The sequence below is a fragment of the Eutrema salsugineum genome, unplaced genomic scaffold (assembly GCF_000478725.1).
Source record: "Eutrema salsugineum unplaced genomic scaffold, Eutsalg1_0 scaffold_8, whole genome shotgun sequence".
Lineage (NCBI taxonomy): Eukaryota > Viridiplantae > Streptophyta > Magnoliopsida > Brassicales > Brassicaceae > Eutrema > Eutrema salsugineum.
In genome coordinates, this window is record NW_006256414.1 from 962,060 (window position 1) to 988,716 (window position 26,657).

Below are 26,657 nucleotides of genomic sequence, written 5' to 3' on the forward strand. Positions count from 1 at the left end.
ATTTTGTTTCTTTTTTTTTTCAAGGTGGTGGCTTGTAGTTTTGTATACGGAGGAGTTGCAAAGTCTAATAACACTAACAAGACTATCAAACAAGAAAGTGAACCAAAGGAAGAGCAAAACAATAGCGAAATGGAGACCACACCGACTAATGCACCAGAAGCAGCAGCACCGGCGGCTCAGCAGACACCACAGAACTTTTCATCTCAGGCAATGAGCGGATGGCCCGGTTCAGGCACAGGCTCAGTCTCAGGCTCTGGCAGGTCACTTGACTCTAGCAGAAACCTACTCACTGATATTGATCTTACTCGCGGATGATTCAAAAACAAACAATATTATTAGTCTTTCTTCCGGTTTACTACCCCACTACCTTTAGCCTTTGAAGCAGCAGCAGCATACAGAATGTGAGTGCTGTAAATATCTTTGTTGTTGTAGAAATATCTTTATCTCTGGGAATGTTAAAACCAGAAATCTCAAGATTGAGACAGATCTCTGAGTTCCTTCTAACAATGTTAATGTAACAGAACCCCTCTCTTCAGGTTATTTATGGAGACTTTAACTATTTATCCCATGAAGTTCTCTTTGTTTTTCTTCAGTAAAGGTCTTAAATTAAGGTTTCAGTTTTGAGTGATTGGTTTTATTGATATAAAAACCGAAGTGAAACCAAATTTAGTTTTGATTGATTACTTGTGTTGGCCTGAGCTTCAGATTGGATATTTTTTTTGTGGTTAGTTCGGACTGGATCAATTTGGTTTATCCGAATTGAACACCCCAAATTCTTGGGTTCTTGATAAACCGGCTTTTGGTTTGGTTTGCTAGAATGGGATATTTGGTTTATTGAGTTCTTCATCTCTTAAAGAAATCAAAACATTAGTATTTGTTTTAAGTAAGCTTGATTCTCTTATTGTCACATAACTGATATGTTTCTATGTACTAATGATACTCTGGTTTAATAAAATACGTCAATTGACATAATTATACATTACAACTCCTAAACTCTTCTCTGATGTGAGAGACACGGTTTTAGCTATGGAATCTTGTGATAAAGTAATTAATAACCGTTATTAATTCACTCTATAAAATAATCTTTTGAGGTCAAATGACAACAAATAATATCCCACCAATCCACTCTAACTTTATAAGTTTTTAAATTTCACAAAAAAACTATCAAAAGACATTCTTCAATTAATAACCATTATAAATTTACTCTATCTAAATATCTAATTTATTATTTACCAGTTAAGCTAGATTCCTTCTATCAATATCATTAAAGTCTACTTTATCGTCTATATATATATTTATGTTTTTCAACTCATGTCTTTTGAGAATTTAGGTATTCGATTCTGTTTAAACAGCTTAAGTCTAAATCTTCGAATTATAGATGACCAGGTTGAATACTTTATTTCCATTCGGTTATTAAATTTTGGGTCCCTTAAATTTTCGTAAATGGAATAAACCAAAAACCATACCAAGTCAAATAAATCAAACTAAAGCAAAAGCATAAGATACAACGAAAATTCAACCGTCTTTCCTTTTTGAAACCTTTTGTTTTTCAATGCTTATTTTTCATAAAAGGTGAGATACATTTAAGCTAATCCTTAATAAACTATTATATGAATTTATAAATATAAAATATTTTCTATATAATGTATTCTTTTGTAAATATAACAATTATGTATTTTTCTATTACAAAATTTATAATATTATGCTGATTTAGGAAAGACCATATCATTTTATAGAGATTAATATTTGATTATGTGAAATAAATAAAAAAGTCACACCAATTGTATATAATTTTTAAATTTTCTCATATTCTTTTTTCTCTTTTTCTTTGAGCCATAACTATATAAAAAAGAACTTCATAACACATTACACACAAATGTTTACTTGTATTTTTAATATTCTTCTCTGTTGTCACCATTAACGAATTATACTTCTCTCCCTTTTCATTCATCTGAAGCTCTTTAAAACTTGTGATGTTGCGCTCTATTCCTCTGCAACTATCATTGTCAAATAATGTCTATTTTTTTGCTAGAATGAATCCGTTCATTTTTCACGTTGTAACTGAAGATATATTTGAGCCAAATACAATCTAGTATTACTAGATTGAAAACGATTTGGTTTTGCCATATTAATATATAAATAAATAGACTTTTCATATTTTCTTATTTAAAACCATTAATTTAATGGGTGTAGACACATGTCATTTCCAAATTCATTGATATTGCTAATATGGCAAAAAGATAGAGATAGCTCACCACTTTTCATATATATGATTCTTCTCTGTGCTTTGAGTCGGCAAATCTCCGGTTTTTTCTTCCACTGCCGCCAATCTTTAGGTCCTTCTCTTCAATTTTTTTTCTCAGATTTAAAAAAAGCTTTTTAAACTTCTAAGTTCAAATAACAATCTTGGATCCCCTATGTATCTGTTTTAGTAAGTTAAAGTAGCTCACAAGTGTGTCGAAACCCATATAGTGGTGGATTTAGAAATTATTTTTATCAGGGATAAATCCAAAACCCGTTCAGAGATTTAAAATAATAGAAATAGGAGAACAAAAAATGGTTTGTGCACTATTTATGAAATAGAAGTAGCTGAAGTAAAAAAATTAAAAGGATAAAAATTGTTTTGGTAAGTTGAAGTAGCTCCCTTTAAGAGAATAGAAGTAAGAAAGAAAAAAAAAATTGTTTGTGCACTATTTTTTAAAACGATTTTGTTTTTGTTGAGAACAGTAATTTACATGATATTGGATACCACCAGAAATGCAATAATGTTGGTCTTACCCACCTTAGTTTTGCAGATGACATCATCGGTTTATCGGATGAAAAGTTACGGTTAATAGAATTATCAAGGTCTTTAAAGAGTTCGCAAGGATATCAGGCCTTAAGATATTTGATTTGGTTTGCTAGAGTGGATATTTGGTTTACTGAGTTCTTCATCTCTTAAAGAAATCAATACATTTGTATTTGTTTTAAATAAACTTGATTCTCTTATTATCACATAATTGATATGTTTCTGTGTACTAGTGATACTCTGATGTCTTCATCAACCATGAGATGATGCTCGTTTTATCGAGATAACTAGATTAATTGTTGAGAGGAACTGGTTTGGATATATGAAACAAAAGCGGAACGAATTTAAATCAAAGTCAATGTCATCGTTCGTTTTATTACATGAGAAGTTCATGATCAAAATGCAGTTAGCAACACAGGCGATTCAGAAACAAATCTCCACCATTTTAGGAGATATTCAGAAGCTTCTTTATGTCATGCTGCAGCAAAATTGAGACAGAAAAATTAGAAGAGAGGGAGATGGTGTTTGAGAGAGAGAGAGAGTCTATTTCTTTTACCTCAAGTGTAAGAGGAGAAGTAGTTGGATAATAACGTTCGACGGCTTGACCAGTTTTGTCAACAAGAAACTTAGCAAAGTTCCACTGAATGTCGTCGCCGAAGATTCCCCATTTGCCTTTCTTTAAGAACTTATAAAGAGGAGAAGCATTCTCTCCATTCACTTCAATCTAATACACAATGGCAAAGATTCAAAATCGTTTTTAAAACTTCAAGACAGAGCAAAGTGTAATGAATTCGTCTTGAGCGGTTTACCTTGTTGAAAATGGGGAATTCAGATTTGAAGCGAGTACAGACAAAGTCGGTAATTTGGTCAGTAGTTCCCGGTTCCTCTTCTCCGAATTGGTTACATGGAAATGCCAGAATCTCTAGACCTGCAACAGAACAACATCAAGTTGAGAAGCTAAAACAAAAGAGTTGAGACATTTGCTGAAATCAATTACCTTTGTCTTTGTACTTGTTGTAAAGCTCATTCAATTCCGTGTAGTTTGAGTTGGTCATCCCACTGAGAGACCACCAGAGTATAAACAAGACAAGAAAGAAACATCCGTAAAAAAACAGACAACATTGCAAATCGAAATAGCTGATAAGCATAGAAGATTAACCATTTGGAAGCAACATTGACAATTAAAAGGACTTTGCCTTTGTATTGACTGAGTTCGAAGCTGTCCCCCTTTGCATCCTGTTGCAAGCAGTAGAAGAGAAAATAGCGATTTTATCAGCTAAAGACTCTCAGTTTAAAACTACAGAGCTTAACACAAGAACACAACTAAACATTGTAGAGAACAATCTGTGACACATAACTCAGAGACCAATCATCAGAAGAAGACAAAGCAAGGATCAAATTGATAACAATCATCTCTCATGATCAACTTGATTATACTCTATCCGCTTGAAAACCCAAGAAATTCTAAAACAAACATATGAAACACAAGACAAATCATTCCTTAGTGAAGATCATTGTCACATTTCTTACCCAACAACGAACACTCCTCTATTAGAATCAGCAAGGCATCATAAAGTCAAATTAAGAGTATTTCTTGAGAAACAAAACCTAAGCATTCATATAGAGCTCAAGATGCAAGCTTTTTTCACCCTCTTAAGACCTTTAATCAAAGGTTCTTCCTTTTAGTAAAAAAGACACACATTCAAGTTATTAGAGTGTTGAATCGATGGTTAAAGTTAAGCAATTTTTTCACCTCAATGGTTATCTCGTAAACAGATTCTGGGCCCTTCGTCGCCATTGGAGTTGAATTTCAGAAGCAGGAGAAATGAGAGACGAGTCAACAAGGAAAGACAACAGAAGCTGAAAGGCGTGAGAAATGCAGATTCTGACACACAATTCGTGTCATGTTTTTTGGGCTTACTGGGCTTTTACTAGTGGGCCAGATTCAAAATGTTTTTAGCGTCTTTTTGTTTTTGGGAATACTTCATAAACGCAGCAAATATGTTTTTTTTTTTGAAACTCAAATTTGTTTTGTTTATAACTTGTAGACTACTAGTAAAAGTTTTTTTTTTTTTTACCAACCAACATACAATTCTACATCTTTTTTTTTTTTTTACAATCTTTTTAAATTTTTATATTTCAAGTTAATTATAAAATCAAATATGTATACGTAATAAGAATTCAAATTAAATATTTAAATGGCTAGATTTTACTACTGATTTTTTTTTTTGAATATCAAAAACTAAAAAAGTTTTTTTTTACAAATGCTATTTTATGTTTCTCCTATCAAGCTATCTGCTTACAAGTCATCACCACCATCCATGAGGCAATTTAAAACATATTTGAATTATTGTGCAAAATCAAGAGGTCACATTCTCTTTTTGAGAGTCCTAATAATATTCAAAAAAACGTACTACATGTCAAATTGATAATGAAATTCACAAAAAAAAAAAAAAGCTTACAAATTTTTCGAAATCTTATGAAGTAAACTATCCATAGTAATATCAAAAGCATCTCGAAACCTCTCAAACTTAGCATTAGAATCTCCATAAACCAAACCAGGCAAAAGCTCATGAACGATGTAACTCCTCATATCCTCTCTTTCCCTTAGAGTCTTTGACATCAACTTCTCAATCACATTCACCTTCTTTGCCTTCAAATCCTCTTTGTTTATATACACCGAGTATCGATGACGGCATGGGTTTCAGCCTGGTGCCGTGGCGTCCGGTGATCGAACGGCGGCTAGGGAATACAACCCGATACGAGTGAATCAAAAACCGACTTCCTCGTTGGACTGTCTCCAGGTGGCTGAAGACAGAACTCTGAATCTTGGAAAAGCTCAATAATCGATTCCGGTTTATCGCAGCCTCCATCGGTACAGTTCAAGAACCGGCATTGGTTTGGAAATGATGTGCATTGGTCAATCAATGTTGACCGGATGCTATCAGGATTACCGGGTCTTGCTCCACCGGCGAAGCTAATTAGGCTCCGGCGAGGTTTTACGATGATCTTGTTTTGCCAGCTTGAGATCTCATCATCAGTTTTTGGGTGGAAGAACGTTGGGTGAGGTATCGCGACGTCGTTGACTTCCCATGGATTACGTTCGATAAGAAGTTTTGTAGGGTTTTTCATTTCTTGCATCTCAAGTAAACTTGAGCCCCAAGAAAACTTGTTGTTCCTCCTAAAATCCCAAGAGATCTTGCCAAGAACGAAAACATGATCTTTCCCGGAGTTTCTCCTCCATGACTTTTTTGATCCGAGCCATTTAACAACCTCGATCGCCAAAACATCCTTCACATCCTCAGAAACGTTCTTGAAATGCCATCTCAAAACATCGATACCGCCATAAAAAGGCACGTAGAAGAGCTTCGCTTGGTTCTCGTCATAAACCCTACATGGATGCTTCAAAACCCTAGAGTGAAAGATCGGCTCAAGAGAATACTGATTTGTTTTAAACCAGCCTTTACCAAGATTCTCAATCGATTCACCAAACGCATCATTCTTGAAGAAGCTGCAAAAATTGGCCCATGGAACCATATCCGAGCATTCTCCCAGCAAATCTTTGTTGAATTTAGATGGTAAATCGTAAACATAAACCCCTTTTCCTTCGCAAGATACAGTTTTTTCGTGGTTCTTTCCCATCGATAACCAAGATCTTTGTATTTGAAGATACTTGTCCACGGCCTTCAGAGCGGTCTCTTCATCTTCATCCTTTGAATTGATGTACCGATATCGATATTCTCCGGTTTCTAAACCCCAATCAACGAGGAGGTCTGGATTGATCTCGTTCTTGGGTTCAGAATCTTGAACAAGAATGGAATCAAGATTCTCCTCATGGGTGAGTTTGAAATCTTGATCAAGAAAGGAAACTCTTTCTCCCGTGGACGTTTCATTCTTTATGATGTTGAGGCTTGTTCCCACTACAGATTCTTCTTCAGAATCTCTTTTTCCGGTGAAAGTTTCATTCTTTGCGAAACCCTTGTCTCCATCTTTACCAAGAACAACAACACTCTTCTCCTCTTCACTTCTTATCACATTTTCACTAACCGGTTTAGTGAAATTGCTAAGCGCTACACGTGAACCGGGCTGAGAACCGGCTGTGAGACAGTAAAGATCGTTGAGCTTGCGCGAAGAGATGCAAATATGAAGGACGTTACCGGAGATAACGGTCGTGGAAGTTGACCAAAGATAGATCAAGAAGAGAAAGAGAATCGTGAGAGGAACACGATAGAGAATTGATCTAGAGCAAATGTTACCACACCAAATACGAGGATCTTTAAGTGATTTCTCGGGTTTTTCGGTTTCGGTCTTTTTGGATGACCTTGGTCGTCTCTTTGAGACGGAGATAGGCATTTTCTTCTTTGGTTGTTTTAGGATTCTCTTTTGTGTGTAACGTTTTGTATATGTTTTGCTGAGAGACATGCACGCACGTCCGACTAATAATTGTTTATATGATTATTAAGGTAGCACGTCTTGGTGTAACAAACTTAATCATATCATATATAAGACTAATACATCCGAATATAATTTGTAAACGATAATAGTTGTGGATCCGTATGTGTATTTTTATATTCATTGAATATCTTGACAATCAACTTTTTCCATATGCTTGACACATCAGTATTGGAGAAGTTGACACCTGTCAACTAAATTTTAAATAATAAATTTTAATATTAAATTTTAAAGCATTTAAAGAATATGAAAAATTTGTGTTAACTAACATTTATATAAGCACTTAAAGAATATGAAAAGATTGTATTAACTAACATTTATATTAATATTAAACAAAAATTTATGTTATAACTAATTAAAAATATTGATATATATATATATATAATTTTTATATAACTGATGATTATTTAATAATATTCAAGATGTTAAAATTAATTTTTAAGATTATTTATAATAAAATAATAACAAGTAACAAATAAAATGATGATTATATTAATTTTAATTTTTTTTATTAATTGACTATTAATTAATATTTGTGTAAATGTCAAACAAAAATTTATGATATAACTAATTAAAAATATTGAATGATATGTATTAATTTAAATATAATTTTAGATTATTAAATAATATTCAATATATATTTTAAATTAATATTTTAAAAAATTTTAGAATAAAATATTAACAAGTAAGTAAATAATAAGTGATGATTATATTAATTTTTATAAAAATATAATAAAAAAATCGAAAAATTTGAAAAGAAAAATCTGCACGTTACGTGCGGGTATTCACCTAGTCTATACTATAAAAGAGGGTCAACTCTCTCCAGTTGCTTGCCACGTCAGCACTGGAGAGAGCGCCACGTGGCTTTGATAATTTTAGGGTTGACCGTCTCCATTCACCTCTGTCGATTGTCGCTTCTTCTTCTTTCTTTTTCCTTTCATATTTTTCTCTCTTCAGCTTCTTTCTTAACTTCATCCTCCTTTGTAACTCTCATCCTACACAAATGAGTGAGAAAGATGTCTCTTTGGCAAAATGTTAGAAAAAGAAATTCAAACAGAGGAGATGTCGCAAAGATTTAGAGTAATTCTAAATTGGTGAAGAAAGGTGTCTCTTCCGATGAAGGTTCAGGTTCGTTTCTAGAAAGCAAAACATTGCTCTTAAATCTAAACATCTCCTCTGAATTGATTTTGGAAAAAGACCTCCCCAGTTACTACCCTCTTACTATTCTCTTATTGGCAGACTTTGCTTAATTACTCGACGTGGGCGTCGACAGATTGTCTGATGCTTCTTCGTCGCCTCCGATCGGTTATGCTATCACTCCTCCTCCGTGGCAGGTATCTCATCAATTGATATTAACCTAAATCTCACAAGTTTCGAAAATTTGCCCCCATGATTAGTTCAGTATAATGGCTGTTAGATTGACTTTCAGAAGTAAAGGTATGAGATCTGTATATTTTAGAAGAGATTTTTTCTCCAATTCAGAAGATTAATGGTAATTATCTGTCCTTTGGGCAGGTCATAATGCAAGATTAACGGAAATAAGTTGGTTAACAGCCTACATCTCTTACGGAATCGAACAGGTTAAGTGGGTTATTTAAAAATCTCTTTCAACTTGGAGGCTGCCTCTTTCTCATCTCTATGTTGTTGTCAAGTCGGTTTCCGAAAATGGGGTTCAATCGACCAAACCTATCATTAAAATTAATGGTATTGTAATATTGTTGAAGGTAATAAACCTTACATATCTCTATTATTTTGCTTTTACTTAAATCCATTGGAAATCGAATTTGAACACCAAATATACAGTCATGGCTCTATTTTTATGATTAAAAAAGAAGAAACAGATTCATGAGTGATAGTGTTGACAGAGAAGAGAATTTGGCAGCAGTGGGTATGATTAAAATGTGTTTTCTTATCCTATATTCTTTTCAGTGCTCAGGTTTTTTGCTTCACATTCTTCCTCTCTTGAAATAGAGTTAGTTCAGAAGAACAAATTTGGGAATTCATCAACACGATTGACAAGGGTTTTAAGTTGAATTATCTTCCAAAAGGTAAGTTTTTTATCATCTATGTGAATTATGCGATGTATAACTGTACCTTTTTCTCATCACCCTTTTGTGATTAGTTGGGTAATCTGTGGTATTTCAGTAGTAACAAAAGTGATTTAAATTTGTTGTCGTTTCTGCACATTTGAATACAATCTGCTTACCTTTCCTTAAACCCTTCTTATGCAGAGGTCATATATCAACTATATTCATCCAATAAGGCGTACAATGAGAGCATATAACAACAGTTCTTCTGTTTTTCTTGTGAGTTTCTTATCTAATAGTAACGTTTTATTGGTAAGACCTCTTCAAAGAGGTCTGCCTAATGCTTTGGTATATTTGGCCATAGGTTTCTCCCGATGAGATAAGTGTTTCAAGAGATAGAAAACAAAAAAAATTCTTAGCAGGCGAAGACACAAGGATTTAGTTGGAAATGTGGTGGCTTATTTTAAGATATAGAGTTGAGGTGAGTAATATCTGTAGTAATGTAAGATCAATATAAGAGGAGATTCAGTGGAAGATAATGTTTAGAGGCTTGAATCGCTGTTCACATTATTTCCTGATAGATACTACAGAATTGTGATTGTTGCTTTTACTAGAAAATTATTCATATCATGGCAGGGAAAGAACTGCAACTAATTTATTTTCATTTCATCTCTCAAATTCTTTTACCAGAATAAATATATATCACCGGAATCCCTGAAATGGAAGCTAAAGTTATTATATTTCATCTCTGGAGTTCTCTGCAATGTACTCTATATTCGTGTCGTTGGAAGGAGCAAGACCTTGGAGTAAATCAGGGATTCAGGCCTTATGCTCTTTACATATTGCACTTGAGATGGCGAAGAATATTCTTCAGCATTGTTCTAAGTGTAGTAAACTTTAGTTGGTGAGTTTTTCTCTTAATTTTGCCCCTCTCTCTCTCTGGATGAGTTTTACACTCCCTCAGTAACACAATTGATTTATATTCACATGAAGAGGATTGTTTGCAATTCAATATTCCATTGGAGTGGCTTGCCAATTTTTTTTTATGTCATTGGTGCTATATTTTTTGTATCACATGTATAATATATAAAGTTCATTTTGTTTGTGTTTTGGCTGCAGAAATTCTTTAAGACGGCATGAAGGAGCACTACTTGCATATGAATGTCCTAGCGAGTATTGAAAGCTATACATGAAGCTATATTATATACTCATGGGTTAATGTCCCATGCTTTTCTGTTTCAGTCTCGCCCACTCAAAGCTATCATTATCTTCAATGATCCGGAGTCAGAGCTGTCCTATCATTAGTCTTATATGAGAAGGAAGTCCTCCTTCTCGCTTGGTGGTATGCATCTTCTCTCTCTCTCTCTCTCTCTCTCTCTCTCTCTCTCTCTCTCTCTCTCTCTTTGGTCTGACTAACATGTGTGTTTTTGTTCAGCGAATCACTTAATCGAGATCTTTATGTCTCTTTCGTACTACCTACAAAACAAAACAGTTACAAAAATGTCTTGATCCTGATCGTTGGGGGGGACTGGTCTCCTACTACAATAATCTAATTGTTGGACGTCAATAGGTTTTGCCAATTACTCTGATTATCAACCTTTGTCAAAAATAAGTATCTTGGACTAGAAATGTGTTGAATCTGTATATGAGGTATTCGTTGACAATATATACATTATCAATGTTGGTTTCAGGTTTAGAATTTGCAAAATGAAAAGTGAAAACTATGAAGAATATTTTGTTGACAATAAGTTCAATGTACCGATTAGTTCAAACGTTTAGCTTCTAACACATTAACAGTCTCCATCTGTTTTATTATGAAATACGTATACCTCATACCATAAGTTATTCACTTATTCCATTCTACTTAAATAATAACAATACAAAGTTTGTAAAATTACATCAACAAAAATCGGTATTACTTATCAAAATTTTCAAACAACCAAAAAAAAGAAAAACAAATAATTATTATAAAACCATCCGCACGTAGTGCGGGCACTCACCTAGTTATATCAAAATCAACCCAACCCAAGCACGAAATAAACACTCCAACTTTCAACACAAGTTTTTGAGAAGAAGTTTCTTATGGTGAGGAAAAATTCACTGTACCTTTCGATTCGATAATTATATGGGTCATGGATCCAAAATAGCACAAGGTTTACTTAGCTTTTCAAATTAATTAAAAATTTTAAGTATCTTTAGTTACTTGATGTTCAGAAGAAGCTTCTTATGGTGAGGAAAATTTCACTTTACCTTTCTATTCGATAATTATATGGGTCATGGATCCAGAATAGCACAAGATTTACTTAGCTTTTCAAATTATTTTATTAAGTATCTTTAGTTACTATAGTCCAAAATTCTCAGGAAAGCGTTATATTAAGGTATCTATGATAAGACATTGTCAAATTGGACTGAGGGACATGATTTGATTAAATAATGGGTTAGTGTTTCAGACATGGCAAACATATTAATTGGGTAGTTGCTCTGTTATTGGCAATAAACTAACGTTGGAGTGAAGTTAAGATCAGCTCCCACAAGAGCATTGACAAAGCAAAATGGATTTGGCTAACACGAATAAAGTTCCAAAACAATGTTGGTTTATTGTTTTCGATTCTATTTTGATCTTAATTAATCTTTTACTTGTAATTAACCAGAATATTTCTTTGAATAAACTTAACCAGAATATTTTTCACTCCATTTTTAAAAGACTCCGAGACAACATATATTTAAAATGATATAATCTCCTACCAACAACATAGCCCTCTCTACGTAATTAAAAAAAAAGTACCATTACATAAGTCTGTGGAATCTGATTTCTCTGTATAAAATGCAACATTTCTTAGCCTAAGCGCATTCCTCTCGTGATCGTAATTAGCAACATGATAATTCACAACACCATGCATACGTTATTCTCCAATCGTAGGGTACAAAAATAACCTCACCAGTAACCAGTATGAATAGTGCTACATGTGCGTAAAGCAGCATTGCCAAATAAATATGGAGTGAATATTCAAAGGCTAATTAAGGTTACTTTCTAATCAAAGATGGAGAATGCTCCCGAAGCTAAGATTGCACGCTAGTCTCTGTTTAATCAAGAAACAAGATCCAACTTCTCCGTCCTCACATCGAATCTAATTAAGCACCAATCCATCATATCCGTACCTGTGAAAGCGCCATAATACAAAACCCCATTGATGCACACACCATCAGTTTTTGGGACGATGAAGAATGTTACATTCTATCATTCTCCATGATTGTGATCAACTGTTCCTCCTCCTAGTGTGAATACTTGATGCTCAGAAGACAGTACATACAAGTAATCTTTTGGATCGTATCCAAAAAAGCTTTGAATGATCTTTTTTCTCGACTTTACTTTCGGCAAGGTTATGGACTTACCGGTGCTAGGGTTAGTACTGATTTGTTGTTCACCATATCCGAGGCTTATCAAAACTAGTTTGCCTTTACAAAAGGTATCAAGAAATAATTAAATAGAACCACTTCTTCTACAAGTATAGAAAGTTTGCAACAATTCAGAAGCCATCTCTTTTCTTCCTCTCCTCTTTTCTATGCTCTAACATCGTATTTTAAATTTCACTAACAATACTATGTGACTTCTTTAAAAACGATTCCCTGCTAGCTCTGTACAGACTTTTATTTCTTTCCTTAGTATTGAATAATTATAAAATAATAAGAAAAGTCTATAATGTTCATTATGGGCACAAAAAATAAACTTGAGATGACCAATATTTAATATCCGTTGCAAAGTAATTGAGAACTTATGTTAAAAAAAAAAAGTAATTGAGAACTCAAGCCAAAAGACGACTCGAAACACGTGTTTTCCTTACAACAACATAACACTCTCTACGTAATCAGTAAAAGGAACCATAAGAGAAAACCGCCTCATTAATTCTTTGCCTGAATTATATTCTCTACTCTTAACAATAATATTCTTTTGGTGATCATAATAGAGAAAATAAAAGTGTCCAGGCGGGTTCACTACAAAAACAATCTCATCCGTATGAGTAATGTCTCCTCTGATACGCAGTGAAGGATGAAGCAGATGATGAACAGAGAAACATACCTTGGACCATTCATGTTTCTCAGCATCTTCCAAAGCCCACAATTCAAACCTCGTTATTCCAATTTGAATGGCTAAAGTTACTTTCCCTTTGTAACGTATCAAAGAAATATGGCTAAACAAAGATGGAGGAGTATCATGATCACCCAAGAATCCTACCACTTGACCAAACTTTTCAGATCTCACATTGAATCTCACTAAGCAACATTCATTCTTGCTCATACCCGTCAAAGCGCCATAATACACAACCCCATCGATGCATAAACCGTTAGTTACGGGACCATGAAGAATGTTACATTCAATCATCCTCCAAGATTTATCAACTCCTCCCAACGTGAAGACTTGATGTTCAAAAGACTGAGAACGCCACTTACCATACATTTTTTGAGACATGCACAACACGTTATACTGAGCATCTAGTGGATCGGACCCTAAAAAGCTTCGGATAAAATTTCTTCTTGTTCTTACTTTGGGTAAGGTTGTGGACTTACCGGTGCTAGGGTTACATATGATTTGCTGTCGACCACATCCAAGATTTATCAAGCCATTAACGTAATGAAGAACATCATTGACCCGGCTATACGGGCTAGTGATATTTGAGCATGCCGTAAGAGATAAATAAGAGAGTCGTTCTGAAGTTGATGAAGACGAGAAGAAGTTCCAAATCTGACGTAAGTTTTGGTTATCTAAATCTTTGAATGCCAAGAGTAGACGATAGGGTTGAATAAGCGAGCGTTGAAACGGGAACGATCTGATGAATTCTCGACTTCGGATGATTGTTGCCCATAACTTGGATACAAGTAGAAACCTAGCGACGGATTTCACGGGCAATCTCCTTAAGATCTCGATTACCAGATCTTGAGGAACTAAATCTTCATCAATATCTCTTCTTGTCTCCGAAGTTTTAGCTCGAGACTCGTTCTCGATCTTTCTTCTTTTGTTGCGATGTCTAGTTCTGATGACGTTTCTTGCTTTCGAAAGCATAAACCCTCATCTCTAAACGTGTCTCCTCCTCTTTTTGCCTTGTGATATTATGTTAATATATACTCCTTCCATGATAAAATAATTGATGTTTAAGGTTGAAAATAATTAAAAGTTATTTAATTTTATATTAGAAACTGAAAACATAAAACAAAAATCTTTTTTTATTAAAATAGAAGCATATTTTTATATTTATAGTCTTTTTTAAATTAATTGAATAGACGGATTAAAATTATATTTTTATAATCGTAGTCAAATTTCTTAAAAAATAAATTAAAAAAAGAAATTTTATCTATACAAAATAAATTGTATCATTTATTAAAAAAATATTATATCTATAAAAAATGTAAATTATATTATAAAATTAAACTAAAAAACAAAATTTTCCGGACGTACGTAATAGTAATAGTAGTAGAATCAGTAAACCTTTAAGAAGGGAGGAATCATTTAGAGAAAAAGAAAATAATTTAAATAGTAATTTTGAGGCATAGGTTAAATTAGACAAAGGTTTTTGTAAATAGTTAATGGTTAAAACCTTAGTTTTTCAGTTTTTTTTTTTATAAAAAAAACAGCAAACAATCTGTTGTCGTTGTGACATTTCTTCTCAGGCTATCACCAAGCCAGTGTTCTAGAGGAAGAAGATGAAGCAGAATTAGTGTTTTATTTGTTCTTATATACTTTTTGTAAGTGGAGAATCAGCTATTTTTACTATGATATAGTAATATCATAGCCGAAGCGAAGAACAAAACTCCATCTTCTGTTTTCCATTTCCTGTCATTATTGACTTATAACTTTTACAAGTATTGAACAATGTTATGACACAACGGCCAACAATAATGATACAAAGACATTTTAATAAGCACAAAAAAACCATTATTTCTTGAAATTAAGAACAACATAGACTATAGATATAATTATAGATCAAATGTTTGTTAAAAAAGAAAACATTACAGAAAGCCGTTGAAACTGGTTCTCTAATTTAGAATGAACCAATCTCTCTCTACGGCTATCATCTTGTGATCGTAACAGACAACACAATGCGCACCAGACATACTTTCGACATTGTTAGGCAATAAAACAATCTCACCCGTATGAGTAGCGCCTATGATGTGTAATACACAGTGTTGACCAGGATACATCCAAGACCTCCAAGCAATAGAGAAACAAATACTCGACCATTTCTCAGCATCTTCCATATAACCCACAAATAAAATGTGTTATGTGAACTTGTAACGGCTAAGGTTACTTTACCATTGTAGTTTATCAAACATGGAGAAGCATGAGAAGATTGTACATACTCGTATAATCGAGAAAAGAGATCCAACTTCTCAGTCCTCAAGTCGAATCTCATCAAGCACCATTCCAACATATCTTTTGCCCATAGAAGCCCCATAACACAAAACCCCATTGATGCACAAACCTTTCTTCTTCTTTTTCTTCTCAAATGATAAACCCTAATTAATCTACCTTCTCTTGTTAAATTAGGTTAATATGTATATATATAGAGAGAGGGAGAAGAAACAAGGAAAATAAACCCTAACTCACAAAAGAACCTAACAATCAAGTTACATTTCTTATTTATACAAATCCAACAAAAATCATGTGGAACTTTTATGATACGGTATGTTGGTTCATCAAATTAAATAACCTGGTAACTGGTTTTTCTCGGTTAAGTTCGGTTATTCTAAACCCGCTCAACCTGAATCTCACGGACCTCAAGATGATCAAGCTTCTTAGGCCGCTTGTAGTTTTTCAAAAGGAGAGAGCAACACACAACACTAACAGAGGAAGCAGCCATTGCAGCACCTGCAATCCATGGAGGCAACCTGAACCTCGTAGACGGGAAAAGCACCCCGGCAGCGATCGGTATGCCCATTAGGTTATACCCGAGAGCCCAAACGTAGTTGAGACGGATTCTTGAGAACGTTTTCCTTGAAAGATCAATAGCTGTGATCACATCTTCTAAGTTGCTTTTCATCAGAACTATATCAGCTGCTTCTATGGCTATGTCGGTTCCTGCACCAATCGCCATTCCTACATCAGCTGCCACGAGAGCCGGCGAGTCATTGATTCCATCACCCACCATTGCCACAACATGACCAGCAGCCTGCAAAATCATTGTTTGTTTTGATCAATTACAGTTTTGTGTTTATACATTTGATGTGGAGCCTATACGGTTTACCTGTAGTTCCTTGACTTTCTCTGCTTTTTGCTCGGGTTTAGCTTCTGCGATAACAGAGTCGATACCGACTTCTCTAGAAATGGAATTCGCAGTTCCCCAGTTGTCACCAGTTACCATGATGCTTATGATATTCATGGATTTTAGAATGGAGATGGCTTCTCGAGCACTCGGTTTTAGAGGATCCGAAACAGCCAGAACTCCAATCAGTTCACTGTTTATAGAGACAAGAATCCCGGTCTGGGCCATCTCTTCAGCTTCTGCTAGCAACTCTTCAGCGTCTTCTGGAATCATAACTCCATAATCAGACATAAGGTTCTTGTTTCCCACCATAATCTCTCTTCCCTTAACCGTCGCTTTCACTCCATTTCCAGTGATAGAAGCAAAATCAAGAGCTTCAGGCCACGCAGGGTTCTCTTCGTCATCTCTGAATTTCTTCGCGTATTCGACAATGGCCTTTGCTAACGGATGCTCGCTGTTTACCTGATAAAAGGATAGCGTCATCATAGTGATATCATTTTTTATGCATGCCATGAGTTTTAAACAAATTTAACCATAAGAATTTGTATGTGTGTTTGATAAGTAAAAGAGATTACCTCGGTTGCGGCAACAAGTTCATAGAACTCTCGAAGCACCATGTTTTTCACGAGTTTGGTTTTAACAACTACGGGTTTCCCCATCGTCAGAGTTCCTGTCTTGTCAAAGACAATGCAATTTACCTACACCAGTCATTAAATCTGTTAGGTTTCATCATCGATCTTAAAAAAACAAAACAGTATAGAAAACCTTTGTCAAGTGGACATAATATAACAGGCTATAGTGCAAGAGAGCCTATAAGCTCAGAAAGTAATCGCGCACAAACCTTGTGCGCTCTTTCTAGGGCTTGACCACCTTTTATCAGCACCCCTTGGGATGCACCAACCCCAGTGCCAACCATAACAGCGGTTGGAGTGGCCAGACCAAGAGCACATGGACAAGCTATGACCATGACAGAGATCCCAAACTGAAGAGCTAGCTCGAAGCTATCCATTGAAGAAGGAATCCAGGATTCAGGGTACCAGTGCAGTTTACCAGCTATAAACCAGGCAAGCCAAGTTGAGAACGAGAGGAAAATTACCTGCAACATTAATTTATAGTCTAGTGAGTTTAAAAAGTATTTGTGCCTCTAAAAGACTAAACTTTAAAAATTGGTTTACCAACAGTTCAGATTACTCACCAGAGGAACAAAGAACTTAGAAATTCGATCAGCCAACTTCTGTACTGGAGCTTTGGCTAGCTGTGCAGACTCCACAAGTCGAACAATCTGTGCAAGAGCACTCTCTGAACCAACCCTTGTAACCTTAATATGCAGGACTCCGTTCTCGTTCAAAGTGCCTCCTATTACTGTATCACCTTTTCTCTTTGCCACTGGCCTTGCCTCTCCAGTTATCATACTTTCATTCACATGACTTTGTCCCCATATGACATAACCATCTGAAGCTACTTTAGCACCAGGAACGATCTTGATCACGTCATTCTTCTGTATCAATCGACCATCAATCTCTTCTTCACCAGTCACATTCCCTTCCTTGTCCAAAGTCAACAATATCGCAGTGTCGGGTGCCAAGTTCATAAGCTTTGCGATCGCTTGAGATGTTTTTCCTTTAGCCATAATCTCCAAATACTTTCCTAGTATGATAAACGAAATGAGCATGGCACTAGTCTCAAAGAAATCAACTCCCTTGAAATCAGGAGAGGTCGCAGCTCTCAACACTGTGTATAACGAATAGAAATAGGCTGCATTTGTTCCCAGAGCAATCAGAACATCCATGTTAGCCGATCCCCGGCGTAAAGCCTTGTAAGAGCCAACATAGAATCTCCAACCTATGATAAACTGGACAGGAGTAGCCAAAACCCACCTTATGATTTCACCAATGGTGAGCATATTAATGACCTTAAACATCAGCAAATGTTTAATTCCAGGGATATACATAAACACCATGGCTGTCAAAAACACCGGTACTGTAAAAACCAAGCTCCAAAGAAACGACCTGTAGTACTGCTTAATCTCACCTTGCTTCTTAGACTCTCTGCCTACCCCTCCTTCGGAAAACACTGTTGCCTTGATGTGACCACTATGACCAAAGACAGTAGACTCTATCACACGAATGAAATTCCTTGGTCCAGTCACATCGGGTTTGTACAATACAGATATCTTATCAGCTCCACGGTCGAACTCAACATTCTGAACCCCAGGAAGTGCTTCAAGAGATCTTTCAATTATACTCATCGATTCATCAGTAAACTCACCATCAATCTTCAAATCGATCTTGCTCACATCTTCACCTGTACTTATAAGAACCGCCTCAAATCCAGCATTTTCTATCTCTTCCAGTAGTATATCATAGCTCAGGAGCCTAGGATCATAATGAACTTCAGCTTCTTCAATCGCTAAGGCAACATGAGCTCTTTGTACGCCATTAACTGATTGCAGAATTCTTTCGATGGTTGACGAACATGAGGTACAAGTCATACCGTTTATTCTTATCCTGCATACTTGCCTGGACCTCTCATTCGCTTCGTTTTCTATCAATGATGCTTCAAATCCAGCGTCTTCAATAGTCTCACGAATCGTCTCCACCTATAATCCATTTGAAAAGAGAAGAAGAAGAAGAAATCAGAGCCCTAAATTCCTAATTCCTACCACAATCAAGCTATACAAAGAAAAACCCTAAATCCCAATCAAGTCTACTCAGAAACAGCTCAATCGATTCACATGTCACTGAGATAGAACAATACAAGGAGAATCAGAAATTCAATTTCGAAGAAATAAAAACTTACATTGACAGATTTCGGATAAAACAGGATTTGAGCCCGATTGTTTAGCGCGTCGATGACAGCTTCGTGAATCCCCGGGAGACGCTTGATTTCTTTCTCGACAGATCCAGCGCAAGCGGAGCAAGTCATCCCCAAAACGCGGAAAACCGCCCTGGAGATCTCTTCCTCGTCGATCTCAAGCACCGCCGTCTCCGACGGTGATCCGCCGCCGTGAGATCTGATTAGGCGTTTCCGCACCACAGGGTATCGTTCGCTGAATCTCTCTTTCCGTATGCATGTGAGCGCCAATAGCTTCGTCGCCATGGAAATTTCACCAGAAAAGTTTTTCGTCTTCTGTGAGAATCTTATTCTCTCGTTTAAAATTTGATCTGCTTTTTGGTTTGTGGGAAATGTGTGAGACTTTGAATGGCTAGCTTTTTAAATACGAACGAAGAGGGAAAATTGGTTTCGGCTGCAATATGACAAAATATATGCCCCGATTCTGTAAATATTCAAACTAACGGGTCCTACCGAAAAAATACTGTATTTGAAGTTGCAACCACCGTCTAGGGATTTAATTACGGTGTTATTATTTTTTTCTTAATAAATGTTCATTATTACGAGTTTACGACATTCCATTCTATGAGTGAACAATGTTAATTTTAGTTTGAAGAATTATATACTTTTAGGGACTGGTTTGAAGTAGGTTTCCTTGTTTTTGTTTCTGTTTCATTAAACTGGCATTTTTTATTTGTTTTTTTTCATTTTCAAGGGAAAATAAAGGCAAGTAAAATTCTTTTCAATTTACATTTCTTTTTTGCTTCTGACGTACTTGTTGCGTGCAATAAATAAATGTATTATAAAATTGTCAACGAAACCTTGCCAATCCATATCCAGTTTATGGTAAAATGGAATCTATTATACATACGTGTCTGATCTTTTGTGGCACTCAACCTCGTAAGAAGTCGTACCAAACTTGAAACTGGCGGCTTTGAGAAGTCAAAGCATTATAAATGGGCCAAACTGAATTTTGAGGCCCATTTACTACTCTTTACGGCCTTTTTAGTAAGTTAATACATACGATATCGTTATGCATAATGAAATACAACCATGTTTCTTCTTGGTCTCTGAGACTCTGACTCTCTGCAAATTCTGATCTATTATGATTTCTAATTACAATCGAAATTTTTCAAGTATGTCACTTTCTTTTGGAAATTATACATCCAATGATGTATAACATAATATAACATCATAGATCCCAAATTATACAGAAAATCTTGCATAAACTCTATGTTCCTCTCTTTCTTTACAAACACTTTTTAAACACCCAACAAAACTAATCAAGAAAAAAAACATTACTTAAGAACTCAAACACACTCGTCAAAATCAGAGGAAAAAAAAAATCAAATCTTGTAAACGAGTCGATCGATTTACAGAGTTTCCAGTTAGCATTCATCATTCCACATTCTTCTCTCCTTCATTCTCATCACGAGTCAAGCGCGAGCTCGGCCCAAGCCAAAGAAGATGATCTAAGCTCTGCGGAAATAGACACACTGATTCTACTCTCTAACTTCTCGCAGAGCTCTTGCACTGAAGGCTTGTTGTTATTGTTGGTGTTGTTGTTCGGGTCCCGGTTCAAGCATTGGCTAGCCACTTCGCATACCGTTTCAAGCTCTTCTTGGTTAAAATGTTTCAGCTCTGGATCCACCAAACTCGCCATTGTCTCTGGCGCTTCAAGGAACTCCTTTGCCTGCACAATGCAACAAAACATGTGAAGAAGGTCAAAACTTCTGCAACGAAAACAACATTTGATAAAAACTAAACAGGTGAAAAAGGTCGAGACTTTCACACCCAGAGATCGCATAATTCCAATCTCATTTGGTTAACAGTGACAAAGTTTGAAGCTTTCTTCAAAACAGACAAGGAATTTACTCAGTCCAAGTCTTCAGAAGATAGTTTTTTGTTTTTCTTACCCATTCAATTAAGAAACCTCTGTCTTTGCAAAAAGGAGGTCTTCCACTGACAATTTCCAGCAGAAGGACGCCAAATGCATAGATATTACCCGATACATCGAGATATCGGCTCTCCATTGCGTTTGGGAGCACGCATATCACCCTGACTACTAATATTTCTCAAATTCTTTTCTGATCTCGCAAGAATTGTCTTCCAGCATTCGAAATCAACCAGCTGCATCAGAGAGAGCCAGACAAAAAAAGAAGGTGTGAACATAAGCTTAGCTTAGCTAATTGTATTGTTCTGATGACAAGCTGGTTTCACGTTACTTTACCTTGGGAGTAAAATCTTCAGTGAGATAGATTGCGTTTGAGCTCAGCTCAGAGATTGTAAATGGAGGATCAAGCTCCATATGGAGGTACTTGAGACCGCGTGCGATGCCTATGACAATCTTCATCCGCCTTGCCCACGATACTAAAGCCGCTTCCCCATCTGCATCAAAACGTTTTATCATAATACTGTCATATAGCTAAAACATTTCAGAGCAGGATGCAACAAAGCTCTGAGGAAGTTAGATTTTTACAGTGGAGATGCTCGTATAGTGTTCCGTTTGATGCATACTCAAAAACAAGCATTCTTGCGAACGGTGAGGTCTCTTTGCAGTATCCCAGCAATTTTCCTGCATTCTCGTGGTTCAGTCTAGCCAAATCTGCAACCTGACACAGCGCAAAAATGGCGTAGAAATCTCAGAAACTAAGCAGCTTTTTTTACAAAACGTTCTTTGTAACATGAGAAGAAGCTACCTCTCTCTGGAAATAGAGCTCGAGGTATCCTGTCCAATCTTCTTCTTTGACGCAAAGAGAAATCACCGCAATCTCAGGCCCACCTTTCATTGTTCCTTTATAGACCTGACTATCTGCAGATAAACCAATGATGTTGCTAAAGTCTTCACACGCCACTTCAAGCTCTTGTCTTGTGAATCTCGAAACATCCTTCAGCATTTCAGAATCTGGAGTAATAAAATAACACTTTTTGAGTTATTTGCTCCATGGATTTTGAATTGTAAAGTTAGAGAAATTTTGGAAAGATCCTAACCTACGTAGACTGTGAACTTTTCCTTTTCGCTTGAAGATTTCTTCCAAGGAATGATGAGAGATGATCTGTTGTTCCAGCGGTGAACTGCTGAGAAAAGTGCAACGAGAAGGAGCACACCAACCATTGATCCTGTGACTATCTCAAGAGCAAGAAGCCACTTAGGTTTCGATGCTCTACGATGCTTAGCCACAATTTCAGCTGACTGGTGCTTAGGGGGCGCACTCGGGTTTTCATGAGTTTTGACCAGCTGTGCATTACCTGCGATGGGGATTACATTTAGAAAACCAAATCTCGTTGAACATTTGTGTCTATGAAATGAAAATTTTTTATCTTACGCACCGCATTGGGAAGAAGGTCTATGCTTAAGATCCTTGTTGTGCAAGCAGTTCCCTTGAAAGCTCGTCCTAGTGACCAGCAAAAAAAAAAAGAGACTGTCAAGAAAAATTGGACATGTCTAGAGCTCGAGAAGAGAGCCTAAATGACAAGAATACCTTGGAAGGTACTCCAAACATTTTGGAATGTTTCCCACAAAGAAGTTGTATGAAAAGTCAGCTACTTTCAATAGAGAAGACCTGCACAAACCGGCATTGTTTGCACTTGAATTTGAAGAGAACCTGAATAAACAAAATTCCATTAACATTGCCATCGTAGACAGAAGTCACAGAACTGTTGCAGTTTCTGCTTCTTGAGCTTATTAGCTAAACTTACACTTTTGACGGATAGCCCGATGCTCCAGCAGCAATAAGACTTCCTTGAAGCCTATTCCTGTCAATATGAAGTTCTCTAAGGTACTTCAAGTTACCGAGCTCTGGAGGCAGCTTTCCAGTTAAACCATTGGACTGAAGGTTTCTGTAAAAATGTGAAACAAAACTGTTGTCTCAACAACTCATCTGTTAAAAAGGTATGAAAAGCGCCAATTTGACAGTGACGAAAAGGTTGAATCTTTATTACAGTATCACAACGCTGGACAAACTCCCGATCTCTGCCGGGATCGGTCCCATCAGATGATTGTTTCCCAAGTCCAAGATCTTGAGATTCTTTAACTTTCCTATCTCCTTGGGTATTGTCCCGAGTAGAATGTTCCCATGTAGGATTCTACAGAAGCATGAAATGACGTTAACTCTTAATCTCAATGCATCAACTACATATTTGTGAGTATGTCGAGAGAGATGAACCGCACAGTTCCTGCAAGTAGGTTATTTGACCCAATTCTGGCGCAAGAAACCCTTTTATCGATGAAGCCGATATGTTTCTGCACGAAGAGAAGATCCACAGAATAAAAATCACACAAGTTAATCTCACACTAAACTACTCAGAAACAACTGATCTTGCAGATTGACACAAGAATAAGTGAATGCAAGATAATGATCATAGATTCTTACATCTTGATAACATGGTCTTTAGATGGAGAGCAATCAATGCCGGTCCAAGCACAAGGATCTGACTTTGGGTCATTCCAATTAGACATAACTAGAAAAGGGTCCTCATAGATAGCTTCCTTGAATCTTCTAAGTGCTTCAACTGAGAAATAGAAACAAAAATAGATCAAATCTATGAGATCATTTGTATGATCAAACCTTGAATTAAAAGTTTTAACTTCATAGATTCGGCTGATTCTCTCTAAAAAAGTATAATTTCTTGGGATGATTGAGATTCTAGACTAATCTCGACTCTATTCAAGTAAACTGTGTAATTTTCAACCGAGATTCATGGAGACTGGAGAATCGTAAAGGTTCGAGATTTTTCAAGCATTTTCTTTCCTTTTCTTAGTAACCTAACAAGCGAGAAAACGATTAAAATCCAAAGAATCTGAGATCTGGGTTTAAGAAAATTAACTCCACAGATGAGAATACGATTAACAATACCTTCGTTAGAAGCAAACCCATCACAAGTAACGAAGAAGAGCACAAGAACAAGAGAAAGCTGTAGAGCTAAAGAACAAAAGTTCGATCTCATTTTTTCTTGTAGTGTTCTTTCTGAAGATTCCCTCAAATTCGGCTCATTAAACCCAGATTCTCTCTCGAATAACCAACTAATTCCCAGATGAAAAATCTGGAGAAGAAAATGGAGAAAGACGAGAGCTTTCCTCGAGAAGTACTCTGCAGAAACGAAATGTTTAAGCTCAAGAAGAGACCAAGATTAGCAAAGTGAAACAGAGAAAAGAAAGAGAGAGAAGCTGAAGAATAGACAAGGAAATGGTAAAGAGTGGTGAAACTAGAGGAGATTAAAGGATTTAGCAATAAACCTATCAATGGAAACTCACTAAGAATGGAAAAAAAAAAAAGTAGGAATTAGCAGAGATGATGAAGTGTGGAGAGAGAGAGGAGAGAGAGAGAGAGAGAGAGAGAGAGAGAGAGAGAGAGAGAGAGAGAGAGAGACTTGGATTCAAAGACAGGTTTTTTGTTTTTAATTTTTCCTTGTTGGAGGGGAAAAATGAGCTTTAAATTTTCTAGAGAAATAAGTAAAATAAATTAGACGAAAAGAGGACCAAAAAAAGGTCTGGATAATTATTGCTATGAAAAATAAAAGAAAATAATTAAAATTTTACAGAAAGAAAGAATGTCTCTTCCTCTTTTTCCTTCTATTTATTTTACTTTGGGAAAAGCTTAATGTGATTCTGAGTTATTTTTAAAATGTTCTTAATTATTATGGGTGTTTAACATGAATGTTTTTGGTGTTTTTTTCAGTTTAGAAGAATAATAACAACAAATTTCATTATATATGTGGCATATAATAATTCTAGTACTCAGGAAATATCCAAATATTTCTATATCAGGAATTGATTATCCTATTGGAATATGTACAATTTTGTTTCTGCATGAGATTTCAATCGTGATTGCTAATATTTTTTATGCATAATGGCAAATAAATACATTATCTGTTAAGAAAAAAAAATCGTTAATATCTTTAGATTCAAATATACTTCAGTAACTAATCTACTAAAAAGCTTCATATCTATATATACGCCAGAAAATTTTTTCCAAGAAATCATAATAAAGGTGTATTATATATAATACTGTTGGAAATGAATAAATCACGTTGGATGATTCTTAGTTATAGAGTATAATATTGTTGCTAATCATTGAAATAATAGCGCGTTTAATTATAAAGAGAATTTTCATCGTACGGTGTCTACGGTGATCTAGAGTTTTGCTAAGCTGCTGGTGGGACATACCGTACTACCGTAGACCGCATCTATGCATGAATTGTATTTAAATCGGATGGTATGCAACATTAATGTACACAACAAGAAATTCTTTAATTTGACATGCAACCGTAAGAAAATACTGTTAAGGCTGGCTAATAATTCTATATATTTTTTTTCGGCAAACAATTCCATTCATTTCAAATCGAAATTACAAAGTTTTACAGAATTTTCAAAAAACAAATTATTACATAAATAGAACTTTCGGCGCATATATTTTCATTTATATATTATTAAAATAAACATTAGATAGTTGTAATGAGCTTTTTTGTTTTATCAGTAAACGTATTTATTAAAGTAAATTTGGCTAATAGGGTTATTTTTATTTGGAACATAGTTTTTGTTATTTGGAACACAGTTTGTGGAAAATATCCAATTGGTTTGATTTACATGGAAACAAAAAATATATGTTTAAACCCTTTTTGTAAGAGAGTTAGCACCAGCATTCGATCAAAATGCGAAGAATCAAAAATAAACTAAAGTCTTTAAAATCATTTTTAAAGATATGAGAAACGTCTTATTCCGATATAAAAGCCGGCCACACTGCCGAGTTCTCGATCATATTCACCAGTTTATATAATCTGTCTCGAAATAGCGTATGTTTTTCTTTTAGACATGACATAATCGAAAGAACCAATGAGTTCCTATATGCATACTACATTACTAGTACATGAATTATTTTTTTTTCCTTAAAACAAGTAACAGTGTGAAGGATAAAAGGTCCTTCGAAAATTACGCTACCAATCGTCCGAGCTTGTGCTTGGTGTGCGTGATATTATGTTTGAGATTTGTCTTGTTGTTTGTTTTAGTGCATAAACAATTTTGCCCCAGAAATAGAATTTTTTCGTCATAGCATCTCCACCACCACCACCGTATGGCTCTCTTACTCGAACTCACGGAGTGGAAGTCTTTGACAACGCCAACTTATATTTGAATACAAAGTAAAGAACAAACTAAAAACTAAAAAGATAAAATAAAAACGCAATTATGACGTTGTTGGACCAAAATATCAACTACTATTTCGGACAATCAAAATTTCCAAAATAAGTTTAGGTAATTTTCGAATATCTCATTGTAACAATATAAATTTGCAATGGACAACAGCA

At 35.5% G+C, this 26,657-nt stretch overlaps 5 protein-coding genes and 1 long non-coding RNA gene across 6 annotated transcripts in view; 2 read left to right on the forward strand and 4 right to left on the reverse strand.

The window, feature by feature from the left end:
- Positions 1–568, forward strand: part of LOC18009996 (AT-hook motif nuclear-localized protein 5) — a 2,708-nt gene extending 2,140 nt beyond the window's left edge. Inside the window, exon 4 of the mRNA XM_006391678.2 lies at positions 1–568. This exon is cut by the window's left edge and continues 201 nt beyond it. Coding sequence (XP_006391740.2) covers positions 1–315 — 315 coding nt within the window. The 3' untranslated portion in view covers positions 316–568.
- A 2,527-nt stretch (positions 569–3,095) lies between these two features.
- Positions 3,096–4,695, reverse strand: LOC18009989 (probable glutathione peroxidase 8). Its single transcript, XM_006391680.2, has 6 exons — positions 4,542–4,695; positions 3,948–4,024; positions 3,786–3,847; positions 3,598–3,716; positions 3,345–3,512; positions 3,096–3,266 (listed from the first exon to the last, which is right to left on the reverse strand). The coding sequence occupies exons 1-6, from the start codon at positions 4,584–4,586 to the stop codon at positions 3,234–3,236; spliced, it is 504 nt and encodes a 167-aa protein (XP_006391742.1). The 5' UTR covers positions 4,587–4,695; the 3' UTR covers positions 3,096–3,233.
- Positions 4,696–5,246: 551 nt separating this feature from the next.
- Positions 5,247–7,141, reverse strand: LOC18009998 (xyloglucan-specific galacturonosyltransferase 1). Its single transcript, XM_024160652.1, is given in 3 exon segments — positions 5,247–5,485; positions 5,488–6,519; positions 6,712–7,141. Coding segments are annotated over 3 exon segments (1,701 nt in total).
- A 1,168-nt stretch (positions 7,142–8,309) lies between these two features.
- Positions 8,310–10,989, forward strand: LOC112089868. Its single transcript, XR_002901290.1, has 8 exons — positions 8,310–8,368; positions 8,480–8,574; positions 8,756–9,288; positions 9,472–9,546; positions 9,632–9,748; positions 9,958–10,171; positions 10,387–10,609; positions 10,703–10,989. It is a non-coding gene; the product is annotated as an uncharacterized LOC112089868 (long non-coding RNA).
- A 4,197-nt stretch (positions 10,990–15,186) lies between these two features.
- On the reverse strand, positions 15,187–19,691 carry LOC18010021 (probable copper-transporting ATPase HMA5). Its single transcript, XM_006391683.2, has 6 exons — positions 19,323–19,691; positions 17,719–19,122; positions 17,365–17,619; positions 17,099–17,221; positions 16,506–16,985; positions 15,187–16,430 (listed from the first exon to the last, which is right to left on the reverse strand). Exons 1-6 carry the CDS (start codon positions 19,620–19,622, stop codon positions 16,008–16,010), a joined length of 2,985 nt encoding a protein of 994 aa, XP_006391745.1. The 5' UTR covers positions 19,623–19,691; the 3' UTR covers positions 15,187–16,007.
- Positions 19,692–20,499: 808 nt separating this feature from the next.
- Positions 20,500–24,672, reverse strand: LOC18010034 (probable LRR receptor-like serine/threonine-protein kinase At1g63430). Its single transcript, XM_006391684.2, is given in 14 exon segments — positions 20,500–21,048; positions 21,272–21,410; positions 21,412–21,485; positions 21,586–21,743; positions 21,835–21,967; positions 22,055–22,260; positions 22,347–22,604; positions 22,686–22,750; positions 22,838–22,960; positions 23,055–23,195; positions 23,298–23,441; positions 23,527–23,598; positions 23,729–23,867; positions 24,212–24,672. Coding segments are annotated over 14 exon segments (2,007 nt in total). The 5' UTR covers positions 24,303–24,672; the 3' UTR covers positions 20,500–20,784.
- Positions 24,673–26,657: the final 1,985 nt, after the last annotated feature.